This window comes from Diceros bicornis, chromosome 25 (assembly GCF_020826845.1).
Source record: "Diceros bicornis minor isolate mBicDic1 chromosome 25, mDicBic1.mat.cur, whole genome shotgun sequence".
NCBI lineage: Eukaryota > Metazoa > Chordata > Mammalia > Perissodactyla > Rhinocerotidae > Diceros > Diceros bicornis.
In genome coordinates, this window is record NC_080764.1 from 43,014,908 (window position 1) to 43,034,690 (window position 19,783).

At 37.0% G+C, this 19,783-nt stretch overlaps 1 protein-coding gene across 5 annotated transcripts in view; it reads left to right on the forward strand.

Moving 5' to 3' along the window:
- The window catches only part of OSBPL8 (oxysterol binding protein like 8), a 207,204-nt gene that overhangs the window by 47,703 nt on the left and 139,718 nt on the right, over window positions 1-19,783 (forward strand). For all 5 annotated transcript variants that reach the window (XM_058568744.1, XM_058568745.1, XM_058568746.1 and 2 more), the window contains exon 2: window positions 9,321-9,429. In XM_058568744.1, coding sequence (XP_058424727.1) covers window positions 9,388-9,429 — 42 coding nt within the window. In that variant the 5' untranslated portion in view covers window positions 9,321-9,387. The remainder of the gene's footprint in view (window positions 1-9,320; window positions 9,430-19,783) is intronic.

Below are 19,783 nucleotides of genomic sequence, written 5' to 3' on the forward strand. Positions count from 1 at the left end.
CAGCTAGCTGTCTGATTACCCTGGGGAATGGTGCCATATTGGGGACTCAGTATTAGTCTCTGCTGCTGGCAGATTGACACTCAGCAGTGGCTATAGCCAGGTGAGTCTTGGTGAGTGGAGATCCATGTTGCTGAGCCCATGTATGATCTCAGTCCCTGCCAGCATGGCCACTTTGTTCGTGAGCCCATTGGGCGATAACAGGAGTGGCTGAGGAAAGAGGCTGGCTTGTGTCTGCAAAATAGGTCATTCTGTCCATTTGATTATTAAAATCTCTCTCTGCTGAGGTCACCCTTTGATGAACATTCACATGGGACACAACTATCTTCACTGTAAAGGGCCGGATAGTGAATACTTCAGGCTTTGTGAACCACATATGGTCTCTGTCACATATTCTTCTCTTCTCCCTCCTCTTCCTCCTTTTTCTTCTTTGTTACAACTATTTAAAAATATAAAAGTCATTTTTAGATTGTGTGCTGTAGTTTGCTGACCTCTGGCTTAAATGTTAAAAAAAATGCAAGGTTCAGTTAAGTGAAAATTATATTGGGAGGAAATCCACATTTCCAGATAATGAAGGTTAAGAAAGGCACAGCGTTAGTTTTAATTATAAATTGGGATAAAGCCAAGAAAATATTAATAAGGCATCCAAAGCTATACAGACAACAAACACACACGTATATGCACATATATATATGTCTGTGTGTACATTACATATATACACACACCCATATAGAGTTATTGAAGAAATATTTCCAAATCACCTAACATTTTACAGCAAGTGAATTGCCAAAGTTGAAATCACAAACTCAAGTGCCTCCAAGGACCTGGCAGATAAAAGAATGAATTTTTTTCCTGGAGATATACATATATATACACACATATATATACATATATACACACACATATATATATAATTGAGATATGATATTATATATATACATGTATATAATATGTATATAATTGAGATATGATTGACATGACTATATTAGTTTCAGGTGTACAACATAATGATTCGATATTTGTATATACTGCAAAATGATCACAATAAGTCTAGTGAACATCCATCACCATACATGGTTACAAAATTTTTTTTTCTTGTGATGAAAACTTTTAAGATCTACTCTCAGCAACTTTCAAATATACAATACAGTGTTATTGACTTCAGGTCACCATGCTGTACATTATATCTCCATGACTTATTTATTTTATAACTGGAGGTTTGTACTTTTTGACCCCGTTCACTCATTTCGCCTACCCCCTCATCCCTGCCTCTGGCAACCACCCATCTGTTCTCTGTATCTATGAGCTTTTTTTTCAGATTCCACGTATAAGTGGGATCATATGGTATTTGTCTTTGTCTATCTGACTTATTTCACTTAGCATAGCGCCCTCAAGGTCTATCTGTGTTGTCGCAGATGGCAAGATTTCCTTCTTTTTTATGGCTGAATAATCCTTATTTTCTTTATCTGTTCATCCATCCATGGATACTTAGGTTACTTCCATGTCTTGGCTCTTCTAAATAATGCTGCAGTAAACGTGGGGTGCATCTCTCTTTTCAAATTAATGTTTTTGGTTTTTTTTGGATAAATACCCAGACATGGAATTGCTAGATCATGTGGTAATTTTATTTTTAATTTTTTGAGTAACCTTCATACTGTTTTCCATAGTGGCTGCACCAAATTACATTCCCACCAATAGTGCACAAGGGTTCCCTTTTTTCCACATCCTCGCCCTTATTTCTTATCTTTTTGATAATGGCCATTCTAACAAGTGTAAGACAGTATCTCATTGTGGTTTTGATTTGTATTTCTCTGATGATTAGTGATGTTCAGCACCTTATCATGGACCTGATGGCCATCTGTATGTTTTCTTTGGAAAAATACCTATAAAAGAACCATTTTTGAAGTGATCAAGTAAACAGTTGTTACTAAACTGCTTATATTTCAGTAAGCCTAAAAATCAGCACAGTGTTTTCACCAAACTTTGTGAGGACTAGATAAAACATGGCTCCAGACTATATATAGCTTCTGGGTAATTAGTTTTTATGATCAACAGTAAAAGTGGAGGCTTCTATTTCTAACATTCATTGTTTTAAGAAAGTCTTTAATCTCTAAGGATGCAGTCCTTGAAGGAGGATTTGTACTTTAAAGTCCATGGGCTCTAGTCATTCAAGGCAAGAAACTGTAAAGGTATTAGAAAAAGTATAAAATGAATAAGTTGCAATTTATAACCTTAAAAAAAATACTCTTATAAGGAAAGTAGGAATATAAATTTAACAAATTTATATAAACAAATTTAACAAATTTCAACTAGATAGTCTTAAGTGACATATGAACTTTAGTAGTTCAAGAGTCAAGAGAATACCTCTAGTTAGATGAAATCAAGGAAGTCTTCATGAAAAAGGTAATATATGAGCTGGGCTTCACTGGGAAGTTTGGATTTGGTTATACGAGAGAAGTACACTCTGGAAGGAAGAATGTAGGCAAAGGCATGAAAGTATGATGGCACCAGTGTATACGGAGAATAGCAAAAAACTCAATTTGGCTGAGACAGTGGGTCAGAGAAAAGCAAGAAATAACTGTGAGAAAGGCAAGTATAAGCAAAATCATTGTGACCCTCGACACCAGGACAAGATTTGAACTTAACTCTAAATAATAAGAATGGCTGAAGATTTCTGATATTAAATTGACATGATCAGATCTGTGCTTTACATTAACCGAGGCATAGAACCAATGTAACCTATGTAGGTGTGAAGGCAGGAGAAAGAAATAGAAGAAATGAATGCATGAAAGCTTTTAAGAAATTTTCCAGTGGAGGCAAAAGAGACATAAGAGAGTAGCTTTAAGGAAAGCAGGACTGAGAAATGGCTTTTTAACAACCAGGTTGATTTGAGCATTGTGGACAAATGGAAGGACTGACGGGACAAATTCTTGATATAAAAGTAAAGCCTTTTACTATCATTAGGTAATTGAAAGGACTAGCTCAAAAGCATAGGTAGAGAGCTTAGTCACAGAAACGATGGTGGCTAGTAGAGAAGAAATCCAAAATTGGAGCTTATAAAATTGCTGTATTCAAAGCAGTTGTGAATATTATTGAATGTTTGTTTCAAAAAAAGATCTGTACAGGTAACTTTAAATCAGTAGTCAGAATTCAAATACTTACAGGACCTAGATAGGTAGCAAAAATGAGTGAAGCAGTGAAAGCACAGATACAAACATTGTGTGAAAGGTGAATACAAACTGGAGAGTGCTTGCCCCTTGTACAGTGGGTGGCTGTTGCTCAGCTCACATCAGCCATTGCTCAGTGTTGCCACATCTTCCAGAGGTTCAAGACAAGCCCTCAATCCACATTGTTATGTATGATTTTTCACTTTAAAATATTGGGACTGAAAAAAGTTCCCGATTTAAAAAAAAAAGGACCGAGATCATAGCCAGTTGCCTGACATTTTGTGACCTTTGCTTTACATACTGAATTCCTTGTCGTGTATGGTTTCATTATGATTTTGTTTACATACAGCTTTTGAGAGCTACCTGTTGCTAAAATATAATATACTTATAACTGAACCAAATCTCCCCTTAGAATTTTTCTTCAAAACTAAATACTGATTTTAAAAAAGTCATTTGAGAAGTATATATTGCCACTCTTTGGCTAACAAACATTTATCACGTGCCAGCTGCTAGGAATACATTCATGTCTTTAAAAATTAAATATGATCACCACATTTTCCTCCCCATTTTGCTGTCTGAGACTTTACTCTGCTATGTTATTCATATTATGTGTCAACTCAACGAAAACAATCCATGTAAATTCATGTGTTCCTTATTAGTTAATATTTTTGATATAAAAATGCACAATCCTAACACATTACCCTTTGTGTAAGTTATAGGAAGAAATGTATTATGAGTGTCTTCAATTACTGGAGAATCTGAATAAGGTTTTGTCTTAACTGTACCTTTTGTACTCTGAGTCATAAAGGTACACTAAAAAGTGTTCAGTAGAAGTTGGTTCAAGGAAAGAAGAAAAAAAGAAAACCTATAGAGAAGAATTTAGAAGAATCTAGGATCAAAAAGTGAGGGGAACATGCTGCCTCAGAAAAAGGGATAAAGTTAGTAGTGAGACATATTCTGAGTAAAGGAAGAAGCTATTTTTAGGGTCCAGTGTGTGTAAGTGTAGCTAAACAAAGGAGAGTGTGTGATGGCAAGTCTTGAGGTCACCAGAAAAAATTCCTCTATCATGCTTACAAATGTACTGCTTACACATATGACATTAACACTGAAACACTACACCAGGGGTCACCAAACTGCCGTACTCCTGTTTTTATAAATACAGTCTCTCAGGCTCAGTTGTTGACATGTTATCTCTGATTGCCTCCATGGTGCAACAGCAGAGCTACGTAGTTGCAATAGAGATCCTATGGCCTGTAAAATGGAAAGTAAAACTTGTTTACTGTCTGGCCTTTAGATTAAGAAAGTGTGCTGACCCCTGTGCTGCGCAGACATGGTGCAACATCTATCTCCCTTTAATAAAAGACAACAATCAGAATAGTGTCGCCTGCTTAGTTCATGTATTGTGGAATATGGGAAGCACATTACTGAAATGTACATGACTGACTACAAGTCTCTGTATCAGGTGCATACAGTTAAAGGTACTGGTTCATATTCAAGCCTGAATATTCATAATACCCATTAAAAGTGGAGGATGAACAAGGAGAAATGCCTTCAATCTTAATAATCTGATGGTCCTCACCCATTGAGATATAAAAGGATACTCTCATGCTAGAGATAGACCCAGTGGGTCTATACTACAGAGTATTCATTCGTCAGTGTGACTGGACAACTGAGGATCACCAGACACTTGAAGAAAACCAATAGGACAAAAGAGAAGGATCAAGATGAAGGAACTTAAAATGACTTTAGAAGAAACAGGATTCCCTGGACAGGAGAGCACCGAACAGCAGAGCACTTAGAAAAGCTAGCTTGTATTCTTAGAAAGATCCAAAAGAATACTACAGCCAAAGTGAGAGCAGATTACTAATGTGTAATCAGGAAATAAGGAAGTCACTTTTTTTAAATTAAAAAATCAGTGACAAAAATAAAAAGTCAGTAGATGGGCTGAGGAATAAAATGGACTAAAGACCAATTTGGTGACCTGGGAAGTAAAGTTGATAAAATACTTCAGGATGTAGAACACAAAAATACAAATAAATGGAAAATACAAAATTGAAATTAAGAAACGTGGTTGTCTAATATTTGCCTAATACAAATTCTAGCAAGAGAGAACAGAGAAGAGAAAGGAAGAAATAACAGAAAAAGCAGAAGAAAACTTCTTCAAACTGGAGGAAGGTAGTCTCCAGTCTGAAAAGAACTCCTTGAGAGCCAACAGGATTAATCAAGATGACCCCCACCTAGACAAATTCTTGTGTGATTCGTAACTGAATTCCTGTATGTTTCCAGTGAAGATGGAAGAATAACATATGTCATTCAGTGATCGTTTTTCTTCTTGTTTAACTGAGTAGGGTAGATGTAATTGTTCTTTGCCTTTTATGAATAATTTCTCAAAGGGCTGGAGAATAGAGATATATTATCAGATTTACATAATATTTTGGTATCCATTGTTTGGTTACAGTTCTGTATTTTAAAGTGTCAATCACATGGCAGCAGCAGACTTCCATACTATACACTTGCCCCTAAGAACTTCTGACTTCTTTGAGCTCCCACAGCACTTTGTTCAAACGTCTTATGTAGTACTTGTGTAGTAATTTATTTACATTAGATCCTCTATTGGGTTGAATTTCTTTGTTTGGGAGGCATGCAGTAAAACTGTAAAATGATTGAGCTAGATGGGCTATTTTATTGTTTACTAATCATGTTCTTAGTAATGTTGCTGAATTTTTATCTTCTGTTGATGTCTTCTGCGTATAACATATAGCTTACAGGAACTGCGTAAAAGTTGGTTTATAGAAAAGCAAGGAAATAGCTAGAATATTGAGACAGGGAATAACAGCCTTTTAATTTTAAATTTAATTAATGGACCCAAGATGGAATTAAATATGCTCTTATTACCTCCCCCACAAATGTCTTATCAATCAACAAGTTTGCAGTACAGAGAGGTCAGCTCTGCTGAGGTGAACTACATGAGCCTGAGAAGTTCTGAAATCCGTTCTTTGACATCAGTCCACTCCCCTAGTGATCTGATTCAGTGTCATGGCTTGTAGACATGCCATGCCATCAGTATGCCAACTCCCAAATTTATATCTCTAGCCTAGACCTCTTGCCTGAGCTCCAAGCTCTGATATCCGACTGCCTGCTCGACGTGACTATTTCAGTAACGAATAGACATCTCCAACTTAACACACTAAACTTCAACTAAACTTCTGATCTATGTTTACCCCCAACCCCTCCCCAACAAAAAACCGTTATTCTCCCAGCAGTCTTCCCCATCTCATTTGATGGCCAGTATCCTTCCAGCCATTCAAGCCAAAAATCTTGTTCATTACTGCTTCCTTTCTCTTTCTCACTGCATAGTCAATCCTTCAGGAAATCCTGTTGCATCTACTTTCAAAATACATGTAGAATTCTACTACTTCTCAGTATCTTTATGGCTTTCATTGTCATCCTAGTATCGTTGTCTCTCTCCTGGGTTACTGCAATAGCCTCTTAACTGAACTTCCAATTTCTACCCTTTCCTCACTACTGCAGTTATTATCAACACAGAGAGAAACTTTAAAAATGTTAAGTCAGATCATGTTATTCCTTCCTCAGAACCCTCCAGTGGCTTCTCATATCACTTAGAGTAAAAGGCTAAGATCTACAATGACCTGCAGGACCCGGTATGATCTTCTACTTTGTTCTCTTACCTCAGTGATCACATCTGCTGCTGTTCTTCCCTTTGCTCACTTTGTTTTAGCCACGTTGCTTTCTTGCTATTTCTCAAACTTACAAGTTCTATACTTAGGACTGGCTGTTCTCTCTGACCTGAAAACTCTTTCTTCAGGTATCCACATGGCTAATTTCCTCTGTCCTTCAAATCTTTGATCAGATGTCACCTTTCTCATGAGACCTACCATGAACATCCTATTGAAAATTGTAATCCTTTCCTCTCTGATTGTTCCAACCTAGTTTATTTTTTCCCATAGCATTACCTTTTAACATACTGTATAACTTATTAATTTATTATATTTATTGTTTATCTCCTCCTTTTAGATTATAAGCTCCATGAGAGCAGCGTTTTTTGTTTGTTTTGCTTATTGATGTATTTCAAGTGGTTAGTATAATGCCTAGGAATGAGTGAATTCCTAAAATGGAATGGATAGATGAGAAAATTGGTAAAATATGTTTGAAATTGAAGCTTCCTATGGGAGTTTTGTTATTTTGTTATTAATATTGCCAGTTTCTAGAATATAATGTCTCAGTATTCAGATATGAATTTTATTTTGTATCCCATAGACATAAATAATTTTTGTATTGTCTGCTGTTTTGGGTTATTACTTTATTTATTCATATAGGTAATTGAATTGACAGTATTAGTTTAGTACAACAAATGTTTGTTAAATGTCTACCGTGAACTAGCACTGGATAGACAGATCAGTAAAACACAGTCTCTGTCCTTGAAGAGATTGATTGGATCATAAGAACAAATAATTACAGTGCATTTTAATATATGTAGTGAGGAAGTGTGCATAAGGTTTATAAGTTGAAAGTCAACTTAGCTTGGGCTAATCTTATTGGTTATATCAAAGAAACCAGATGACAGCCCTCCAAAGCCCATGTAAAAAGTATCTTCACCAGCATTTATATGTCAGTGCAGTCTTTTATACTTGGCAGAAATAAGAAAATGTTTTTGGAACTCCAAGAAATGACCAGAAGTCTACCAATTTGTTGTTTTTGGTTTTGTTAGCTGTTTTAAGGAAGAATTATTAGACTAGTTATAGAGCCTTCTGAATATATACAGTTACTATAGGAGTTCAGCTTGGAGAAAAAGGCTTGTGATGAAGACATACTTCTAAGACTTTTCAAAATAAAAATAAGTATAAAAGTAATACATGTTCATTGTAAAAATTAAGGAGTACTTTATATATAATGTTCTGTCATTTGCTTTTTCCAGCTATGTGTTGTGCTCTTGTTTCCAGTTTGGTATATATAGATCTTTCTCATTAAAAACTGTTGCATGAGGGCCGGCCCGGTGGCTTAGCGGTTAAGTGTGCGCACTCCACTACTGGCGGCCCGGGTTCGGATCCTGGATGCGCACTGACGCACCACTTCTCTGGCCATGCTGAGGCCGCGTCCCACGTACAGCAACTAGAAGGATGTGCAACTATGACATATAACTATCTACTGGGGCTTTGGGAAAAAAAAAGGAGGAGGATTGGCAATAGATGTTAGCTCAGGGCGGGTCTTCCTCAGCAAAAAAAAAAAGAGGAGGATTAGCATGGATGTTAGCTCAGGGCTCATCTTCCTCACAAAAAAAAAAAATTGTTGCATGATATTCCATTATATCTCTGTAATATAATTTAAGCAAGCTCCTAATGATTGACATTAAAGTTGTTTCCAGTTTTTCCCATCATATCTGTTACTTTGTTGGATGTGTTTATTTATAAATCTTTGTGCATTTATATAAGTGTACATGTGGGTAATTCCTAGCCTTGAAATTTTTGGATGAAAGCGTATATATTTCAAATGGTCCTCCAAAAGATTTATTTATTTATTTTTTTAATTTATTTTTTCCCCCCAAAGCCCCAGTAGATAGTTGTATGTCACAGCTGCACATCCTTCTAGTTGCTGTATGTGGGATGCGGCCTCAGCATGGCCAGAGAAGCGGTGCGTCGGTGCATGCCTGGCGCCAGCAGCGGAGCGCACGCACTTAACCACTAAGCCACGGGGCCGGCCTCAAAAGATTTATATTCTTATCACAAAAGTATATGAGGATACCTGTTTTCCTACATTCTCACCAGTGTTGGATATTAGAACACTTTTTAGTTTTTGCCAATGTAATGTTGAAAAAAATTATATCTAATTTTATTTCATTAATTATAAGCTGTTTTAAGCATCTTTTCAAATTTTGAACAGTCTCATGTCTTTAACCTTGCTCTTGCTATTCCTCTTCAACTTGGAATATTTTCTTTTTTTCTTCCATTTTTCTCTGAACCTTTATCATTCTTCAAGTCAGTGTCAAAATCTGTTTTTTCCGTTATTGGATTTCCCAGTAACCTCAGTGTAAAATGATTTCTCCCTCCTAATATAATCCTATAATGTTATTCTAATGCTCTATTTTCCACTTATCACAATTTTATACCAGTCCTAATACATATGATTTTCTTCTTCTAGGATTTCCGAATTTACAGGATGGCTGAACATTAATGGAAAGAGAAGCATAAACCTATCTTCTTTCACTATGGAGGCAGCTTTGGTAGATGGAGAACCTGACCGAACTTCGGTAAGTGGTTCAAATACAGCATAATAAGGTACTATCATCCACAGCTATAAGTGTTTGATGGAAGCCATCATTTTATTTTAAAACTGTATTTAAAACAAACTTTTAAAAGAATATTTTAAAATAATACTTTAACTCTTCTGTTGATATAAAAATTGCAGGTAGTTTAAAGCTTGTTGAAGCACAACTGAGTCAGTTTTCTGAAATTTCTGCCCTATCTCCTCCCACTGTTCCCTCACCTTTGCAGCCGTATAGTGTAAGGCATACTGATATAATAATTTGTGTTTATGTTTTTCTCAAAAAACTTTGTCTTAGTGAAATCAAGAGGATGTTAACAGTTGAGGAAATTAAATGCCTCTAAATCTCAAATCACGTGCAGCTATGAGCAGATGGAGAGAATGAAACAAAATTAATTAAGAATTAAGAGCAGTTGCCACATATATTCTTTCTATAAAAGTATAAAGTTTTAATAAACATTGCTGCCTTGTGATTGTGATTGAATTGTATTCTGAAGTTAAAATAAATAAGTAGCGGTAGTGGATAAGTGTATCTTATCCAATAAGTAAAAATAAAATTCACCAGTAGGGTAGATTAAATGAGGATTTGTCATTGTACAAAAATGTTTGGCTCTAGGATAATGTGATTTTCAGTTCTCCTGTTGCATTTTGAGACATTCCATTAAATATTGATTTATAGACTCTCTGTGAGGAATGTTTCTGCTACCTAAAGTAAGGTTGCTACTGGGTAACATGTGGTCAGCTGGTAGCTCTATCATTTGTTAGGTGGTAGATTCTTTGACAAATTTATATTTGTTGGAATGATGCGGAGGCCGACTTTACTATCCTTCACATTGCTATGGAGTTGAGAGACACTGTTATATTGAGGTGTTTGTAAATTTTAACTTAGTAAATATCCTTTGTTCAGGCTGAAAGGTAGGAACTTTGCTTACTTGTATTAACTTGGTCCTGACCTTTCTTGAATTTCTGGTTCAAACTTGTTTTAGTTTCTTAAATGGTGAAAAAAAGTTAAACTTTAAAATAACTTGTTAATAGAGAGTCAAATGGGCATGGAAATAACTTGATTTATGAAGAAGATTTTGTCACGGCAATTATAAATGGAAAATTGATGGTAGGTTGTTTTATTTTTACTATGATTTCAGCAAAAAGTTAAGATTAAAGCCTTGTCTTAGAACATGATGTTTACTTTTCTGTAAATAGCTTCTTATTTCAAGCTAATGGACTTTCTTAAGTTCTTTTAGTTGAAATATTTTTAATCTCTTAATGATAATAAAAATGCCAGTAATAATAATAATTGCTGTTTTCTAAGTGTATGCTTTGTGAGACTGTCCTCATAACAGCCGTTAAAGGTAGATATTTGTTTATCCTCTCTTTCACAGATAGGGAAATAGGCTCAGGGAGGTTAATTATCTTCTCTAAGAGCTCACAGCTTAAGTCGGGGAGCTGAGGTTTGTTTGTCTTTGAATATTTACTTTGCCATTAAGGATTGACTTCGTACCTGTCTTTCTGAATAGAATTGCTTAAAATTTATTGTTACCTTTTAAAATAAGTAGATAGTATTAAATTCTGTACCAGAATACCTGTGCTGTATTAATAAAGTTTTAATCATTTTTTATTTTAAATTCTGTTGATATTGAGAGGTTGGAGTAAGTTATTTAAAAAGCAGTGAGAGCAGTTTTCTTCTTTTCATTAAGTTTCTTCTATGAAATATTGTAGCTCACTTTAGAGAGAATACCAATAATTTAAATATGAACTGCTGAAATATTCTGTATTTAAGACTAATCTTGAGGTCTACTTTTGAGTTACTTATTTATAGAATATAACCTTTGAACCACATGGCCTAAGCTAGTTACTATTTAGATCTAGGAGAAGTGGGGTAAGAACATGGGCTCTGTAGACATTTAGCTAGTTGTTAAAATCCAAGTTCTGTTGCTTAATCCTATGGCCTAGTTAATTAAATTTTCAAGTTTCCAGTTTCCTCATCTATTAAATAAAGATAATAGTAAATAGTAAAAAGAACTCCCAGAGTTCTTTTGAGTTTTAATTGAGATAATATATCTATAAAGTCCCTATTACAAAGCTACACACATTGTAAACATGCAATAAATAAAAGCTACTATTGTTATTGTTAATATAACTATTAATATTAAGCCTTCTCTTCTAAAAGATAAATAATTAGAAGACCAGAGAGACAATAAAATACATTGAAAAAAACCCTAGGCTATTCATTAATTTTGGCTTTACAGTTTCTCTGAATCTCAGTTTTTCTACCTAAAATATTGAGGCAAATATTCTACTTCAATAAAAAATATATAGGCAAGAATACTTGTCCTGCTTACTTGATATGGACAAATATGATCTAGTGAAACCAGAAAGGTCTTTGAAAATATAAAGCAGTGCGTCAGTATGAGATGGTAGTATTTATTTATTTATTTATTTATTTTTTGTGAGGAAGACCAGCCCTGAGCTAACATCTGATGCCAATCCTCCTCTTTTTTTTGCTGAGGAAGACTGGCCCTGGGCTAACATCCCTGCCCATCTTCCTCTACTTTATATGGGATGCTGCCACAGCATGGCTTAACAAGTGGTGCGTTGGTGTGTGCCCGGGATCTGAACCGGCGAACCCCGGGCCGCCGCAGTGGAGCGTGCACACCTAACCGCTTGCGCCACCGGGCCGGCCCCAAGATGGTAGTGTTTTTAAAAATCTGATTGCATGCACTGGTTTTTAAAGTATTATTAGTAAACTTTTTTTTTTTTTTTTTTTTTTGTGAGGAGATCAGCCCTGAGCTAACATCCGCCAATCCTCCTCTTTTTTTTTTTGCTGAGGAAGACGGCCCTGGGCTAACATCGGTGCCTATCTTCCTCCACTTTATATGGGACGCCGCCACAGCATGGCTTACCAAGCAGTGCGTCGGTGCGCGCCCGGGATCCGAACCAGCGAACCCCGGGCCGCCGCAGCGGAGCGCGCGCACTTAACCGCTTGCACCACCGGGCCGGCCCCAGTAAACTTTTTTTAAATGCACCCTTTGTACAAAGTACTGAGCCAGATGAAAGGGATGCTGAGAGATATACAATGTAGTCTGTCTGAATTATGTTTATTTTGGGAAGACTAGGTAGAGAGATGGATAGGTAAGGCAATAACAGCATTTACTAAGTGTTAGATGAAGGACATATACAATGCATAGTTTACAAGCTGTGAAGATTGGATGGTTGCTATACACTGGGGTAGAGAAGCTTTCTTAAGAGAACATAAACTTTGAGTAGCACAAGTAGTAGGGACCATAGGAGTGAAAATGAGGAAGGGAGGATAGCAAGGGGCAAGGCTAAATGGGGAATTAATTGTTCAAGGGGTATTCAGGGAAAAATGAGTAGAAAAATTGATTAAGATAGATTGGAAGGTAGTGATATTTACAGGAATAATGACTGATGTGGCAGATAGAGACTAAACTTATGGAAGGCTTTGAATGCCAGACCAGGGATTTTGAACTTGGTCCTGTAGGCAGTGATATGTCATTGACTATTTTTATGTAGTTGGATAAGATGAATCTGGAAGCAGGATATAAAATGATTTGGAGGAGAGATAAAGATATTAATTAAGATACTATTATAGTAGTCTTGGTGTGAAGATGTGAAAGCTTGGACTCAGTCTGACTTTAGTGTTCATTCATTTAATTTTCTTCTTTCACATGCGAGTACTCTTTCTATTTTTTAAAAATTCATTTGCTTCTTCATGATTCCAGTTGCCTGTAGTTCTATTTTTCTGGTAGTGTTGTTTCTCTTAGGTGGTAAATACTGAAAAACATGGATTAAATTTCTCTATGTGGCACTAGTATACTTTAGGACACAAATGTACATTTAATGTATGTCTTAAAATATTTTGTAGAAGTCCAGGATTTATATCACTTGAGAAATTAACCTCTAAGGAATTGTTGATGCAAATAATAAATGACCATTCTATAGATGAGAGGGATAAGGTGAGCTTTACTTGAGCCAGGCTGAGGACTATAATCCAGAAAGACAGTCTCCACAAAGGAAGAAAGCATTCCGGAGAAGCATGGTTTTCAGTACGGTTTTATACCTTTTTAGAACAAAGAACATATGTTAAACACACGCAGGCTAAATATTCATCAAAATTTCAAAGAGATATTCAGCTGTAAATGAGCAAGTCAGCATGACCCTGATGTCCGGAGAGGGAACTTATCTTCAGGAGTACTGATGTGAGCATTGCTAATACTACTGTAGGAGGGGAAGAATGCATCTTTGTCTTCAAAGAGTGCAGTCTTTTGCTTTGAGATAATGTTTAATGCGTTCTTTATTTTAATGGTTAAAGCAGAGGTACACTGTGTGTTTGATAGGTCATAAATCAGGTTTTAGTTTAGGCCAGAATAGCTATCCCATATACGTCAATATGTGAAAATTTCTTATCAAAATGCTTAAAGTGTAGGAGTAAATTTTTATTAATAGATTGAGGTAGACTAAATATGTGAGATATCCTTTTAGATTTAAAAAAATTTGAATATGTTCCTTACCTTAAGGAAAGTCTTACATCTTTTGAATATCTTATGTGTTGTTTCTGTTACCAGAGGAAACTGCTTTATAAGGTCTATAAGAAGTCAAAATCTTTTGTTATATTAAAAATTGATAATATAAATGACTTTTTTTAAAAGAGAATAAAATTTTTGGAAATATGCATGAATCTTTGTAGTATTATAAGGGGCTCTCAACTGAGGAAATCTTTCTTAAGATTCTAATTTAAATTGGGTACTTTGAATCCAAGACTTTCTGAAGTGGAAGGAACTGCAAAGATGATTTAGTTCAGTAATTCTCAGAATGTAGTGAGTAAATGAGTGTCTTCCTGATGGGCCTAGAGATAATCCAACTTCCTGAACCTTTGATTTTACATACTTAACTAGGTAAGCTTTTCATGATTACTGTGATTTGGTGCTCATAAAGTAAAATTGGTATTTTATTAGAGTTTATTGAGAGCTTTAAATCATATTCCAAGAAGTGTGGCTACTATATATAACATTTGGCAACATTGTACAGCTTGTGTATATGGGAATGCAAATTAATGGAATTGCTCCAATTTTTGGTAAGATTGGGTATCATTTTTAGTGGGTCACAGTTTTTAAATGTTGCTTTTTTTTTTTTTGTGAGGAAGATCGGCCCTGAGCTAACATCTGCCAATCCTCTTTTTTTTTTTTTTTTCTTTTTGGCTGAGGAAGACTGGCCCTGAGCTAACATCCGTGCCCATCTTCCTCCACTTTATATGGGACACCGCCACAACATGGCTTGCCAAGCAGTGCGTCGGTGTGCACCTGGGATCCAAACCGGTGAACCTCGGGCTGCCGCAGCGGGGCGCGTGCACTTAACTGCTTGTGCCACCGGGCCGGCCCCTAAATGTTGCTATTTTTGTTATGAATATCAATAGTTTACCGTCATCATTATCTTTATTGATTTAGTACGTTGTGTGTTGTTGGTGATAGCATATTTGTAGTGCCAGTATTTTTGGTGTATAGTTTCCCGGTAACTGGTCTTTAGGACGTTTATGCATTCAAGTCAATTATAAATTATCCATATGCCAATTACTAATCCTCCCAAAGGATTCTTGTACAGTGGCGCTTGGTTGTTCTTGTTAGATTCCACCCCCCACCGGAACGTGGGAACAGATGAAGAAGAAGGGCTGTAAAGTCTCTTGTCTCATCTATAATAAAGGAGCCTCAAAGTTTGAGGGCCACCAAATTTGGTACATATTCTCATCTGATATTTGAATATCCTTTGAGACCTGCCTGCTAAGTGTTTGGCTAATGCTTAAATACTTCAGGATTGCCTCACTAGAGGTCTGTTTGATTTTCTTCCCATTTCACAAAGACTGTGCTACCAGCAGAGCCTTTTGCAAACCTGTGAGTCCCCCTTAGTCTTTGTGGGAAACTTGGAGATCATTTAGTTTAATGATCTGCCTAATGTAAGAATTCTATCTACAGTATTCCCCAACAGCTGGTCGTCCAGCCTCGGCATGAACACATGTAGTTACAGATAACTCAGTGTCTCAAAAGGCAGCTGAAGGCCGGCCCTGTGGCTTAGCGGTTGAGTGCGCATGCTCTGCTGCTGGCGGCCCGGGTTTGGATCTGGGGGTGCACTAGCGCACCACTTCTCAGGCCATGCTGAGGCTGCGTCGCACATACAGCAACTAGAAGGATGTGCAACTGTGACATACAACTATCTACTGGGGCTTTGGGGAAAAAAAAAAAGGAGGAGGATTGGCAATAAATGTTAGCTCAGAGCCGGTGTTCCTAAGCAAAAAGAGGAGGATTAGCACGGATGTTAGCTCAGGGCTGATCTTCCTCACAAAAAAAAAAAAAAAAAGGCAGCTGAAATCATTACGCTTGAGCTGAAATAGGCTTCTGTGTTCAATTTCACCATTGGTCATTATGCGGGTTTCCTATTTTGCTGTAACAAGTTACCACAAATTTAGTGGCTTAAAACAATACAGGTTTATCATCTTTCAGTTCTGGATATCAGAAGTCTAAAAGCAAGATGTTGTGTTCCTTCTGGAGACTCTGAGGGGAGAACCCATTTCCTTGTTTTTTATCAGTGTCTACAGGTTGCATTCATTCATTGGCTCATAGCCCCTTCCTCTTATCACTTCAACCTCTGGCTTTTGTTGTCACATCTGTTGCTATTCACTCTTACCTTCTTGCTTCCCTCTTTTTTTTTTTTTTTTTTTTGGTGAGAAAGATTGGCACTGAACTAACATCTGTCGCCAATCCTCCTCTTTTTGCTGAGGAAAACTGGCCCTGGGCTAACATCCATGCCCATCTTCCTCTATTTTATATGGGAGGCTGCCACAGCATGGCTTGACAAATGGTGCGTCAGTGCACACCCAGGATCCGAACCCCGGGCCGCCGCAACAGAGTGTGCACACTTAACCGCTATGCCACCGGGCCGGCCCCTTGCCTCTGTCTTATAAGGACCCTTGTGATTATGTTGGGCCCACTCAGATAATCCAGGATAACTGCCCTATCTCAAGATTCTTAACTTTCACAGTGCAAAGTCCCTTGTACCATGTAAGGTAACACAGGTTCCAGGGATTAGGATGTGGACATCTTTAGGAGGCTATTATTTTGCCTACCACAGTCATAGTACTAGCCTCTGTGCATCCCAGTCTAGTGGAATGGGTCCTGCTGCTGGATAATCCAAAGTCTGTGGTCTGGTGGGGCATCTCACCTGGGGAGTTACCAGTTAGATTGAGCCTTGAATACTAATTTTACAGTTTGGGATTTTTGTTTTTAAGGTAATGGCAAGCCATTGAATTTCTTTTTTTGAGCAGAGAAACAACCTGTTCAGAGTTGTGGTTTACTTGGCAGAATTATGGAATATTGGAGGGGCAACAACTGAACATTAAAGTTATTTAGGGTGTTTTGGAATATCCCAATGCTCAGGCTGCACCCCTATTCAATTGAATTAGAGTCTCAGAGGGTGAGATGCAGACATCAGTACTTTTTAAAGTCTTTTAGGTGATTTTAATGCACGACTAAGGTTGAGAACCATAGAAATAGAGGCAGTTAGCCCAGGGAACAAGTTAGCATGCAGTTGTGTAATCTGTGTAAAAGGCAATTAAAATCTGTAGAGTAGTAGTAGCCGAGTAGAAAATATGTCCCTTCTGGATTTTACTTTTTTCCCTAAATTTCTAGAATCTGCACTCTCCACATTTGGGTTACTGTATTTGTGTAGAGAGAAAAAAAGTTATTTTTTGCACACTTACTGTGTGCCCTGACCTGGGCTTGATGTCTCACACACTTTCTCATTTAATCCTCTACCATAGTACTGTGAGGTGGGTATTACTGTGTTTTTAGAGATGAAGAAACTGAGGCTCTGAAGGGGTTAGTAATTTTCCTAAAATCACATAGCTAGTCAGGAGGTTGTGTTAGGATTTAATCGATACTCTCATTCTTTTATTCTTGTCATTGACTGTAAAAGCTAATGTTTTTATGTTATAAACTGATCTATGTTACACCTAGCCTTTTAAACATCTTTTAAAGTTTTTATGTGCGTTATCTAATATAATGTATACTTTGAAAAGTATGTGATACTTGGTCTATTTTATTTAACCCAAAGCTTTGTTCTCCTATAACTAATTTTGACTTTTTCTATCTGGGGTGAATATTTTGGCATTTAGGCACCACATACCAGTAGTTGCTGAGACATCAGGATCAGTTGCTAACTGCCTTTTTATGTGTGGTAGATAGATATTATGAGTCATGGAGATTGATGTTCCCATATTTTTATTAGCAGTCTTGTCTGTGGCTTGATACTGACCAACATGAAATACTAATTAGTGATGTGTTAGAAATAGAACTCTAGGAGCAGAGAAGGTGTTTGTTATGTAGTCCAAAGGCCAAGGTCATGGATTTAATTATTTTAGTGGACAGTTAACTTTTTTTCTTGTTTCATAACCACAGACTTTACCAGCAGTCTCACCAGCTGCTTGATGTTAGTTACAGCTGACATATTGATTGATTTTGAACTTTATCCTTATATGTGAAGACCTTGATGAAGGAGGTGGGTTGAATCATGGCAAGAGGCCACCAGTAGCAGAAGAAATATAACTTATGCTCCACTACCAAAAACCGGTGGTGAATCTGTAACAGTGTTATTTATGAAGGATAGAATTATTTAATAAAAAGGATGGGGGAATTCCTAACAATGGAATTTGGGTGTATGGTGGCTGAAGACTAACAGTGGAAGAAAATATGAGTATGCTTTAAGTTACAACTAAGGATATTCTTAGGGCTGTGGTAATTTTCTATGTTGAATTGTTAGTATAACAGAATTTCAGGACTGTAACAGTTCTCATGAGCAACTAAGAAAACTAAGTTCAAGATATTTATTCAAGTTATATTAATTCAAGTTATTATAGTTTGTGTATGTCTACACAAGCATGCAGAATGTTAAGTTTTGGAAAATACAAAGATGAGCAAGACTTGTTTTTTGCCATAAGAGAATTTAAACTAATTCATTTAATTTAACAGAGGAACTTAGCAAACTACCTGTGAGAAATTCTTGGCTTGGAATTAGGGTTATAATAATGAGTAAGCCTTTTTTTCATTCCTACATTTATTCATTCAGTATTTGTTGAGTGTCTACCATGTGCCAGGCTCTGTTCTAATCTTAAGTGATACAACAGTGAACAAAATAGACAAAGTTCCTACTCCAGTGGAGCTAACATCCCAGTGGAGGAAGACTAAAAAAATCCCTAAGTATGTACTGTTATGTGATGATTGTTGTGATGAAAAATAAAGCAGGGTAAGAAGGGTAGAGCTTACCAGAATAGGAGATGAGTGTTGCTGTTTTCTAGGAATATCATGTAGGTCTTCTGAAGTGGCTATTGAACCATGTCCTAAAGGTAGTTTTCTAGGCAGAGATGAGCCAAGTGTGGAGTTCATGGGTCTGTTAGACAGACTGTGGTGGTTAGGCTGTAAGTGTTGAGGTTTTGGGGGAAGATGAGTGAAGGAACTTTCTACCTCCTCAGGCAGGAAGATGGAGGTGCAGGAGCAGTGTCCCTAGGAACACGTGGAGCTCTGTGGGCTCTCCTCTGTGCTTCTGCCTGATAGAAGGATGATGACAACACAGATAGAGTGTTACTTTATTAGGCCTGGCTAGGATGTAGTATCCATTTGTTATGCCTGGCATGGAAGATCAGGAAAGCCCTTACCAAGAGCTTATGTGATATTTTATCTGGGATAAGAAGAATGAGTTCACCAGGAGGGTAATTGGGATGGCCTTAACGGGCAGGAGCTCAGGAGAGGTTAAGGTGCGAAACTAATTTAGGGAGTTGTCAGTGAATAGAGCCCATTTAAAATTCAAGTCAATGGAATCATCTTGGGAAAGCATGTTGAATGGGGACTAAAGAGATTCTCGGATGCAGCCTTGGAGAGTAACTATCTTAAGGGGATGGTGCCAAGCAGAGAGAGGCAGGAAGAGAAAGGAGAGAAAATAGCTTGGAAACTAAGGAAGAGGAGAGAGTTTTGAGAAAAGGAGTGGTCAGCAGTGGCAAATGCTAGAGAGTGGTCAGTTAGGTTGAACTAGGGGAAGGTAAGGTTGTGCTAGACCTGAGATGTCCAATAGGGTAGCCACTTATGGCTAATTTACATTTAAATTAATTAAATAAAAAATTCAGTTCCTCAGTCTCACTAGTCACATTTCAAGACTTTAATAGCCAAATGTAGCTAGTAGCCACCCTATTGGACAGTGCAGATATAGAGTATTTCCATCATTGCAGAAAGTTCTAGTACAGTGTGACAGCACTGTACTAGACCTTTATAATATTAGGGAAAAGT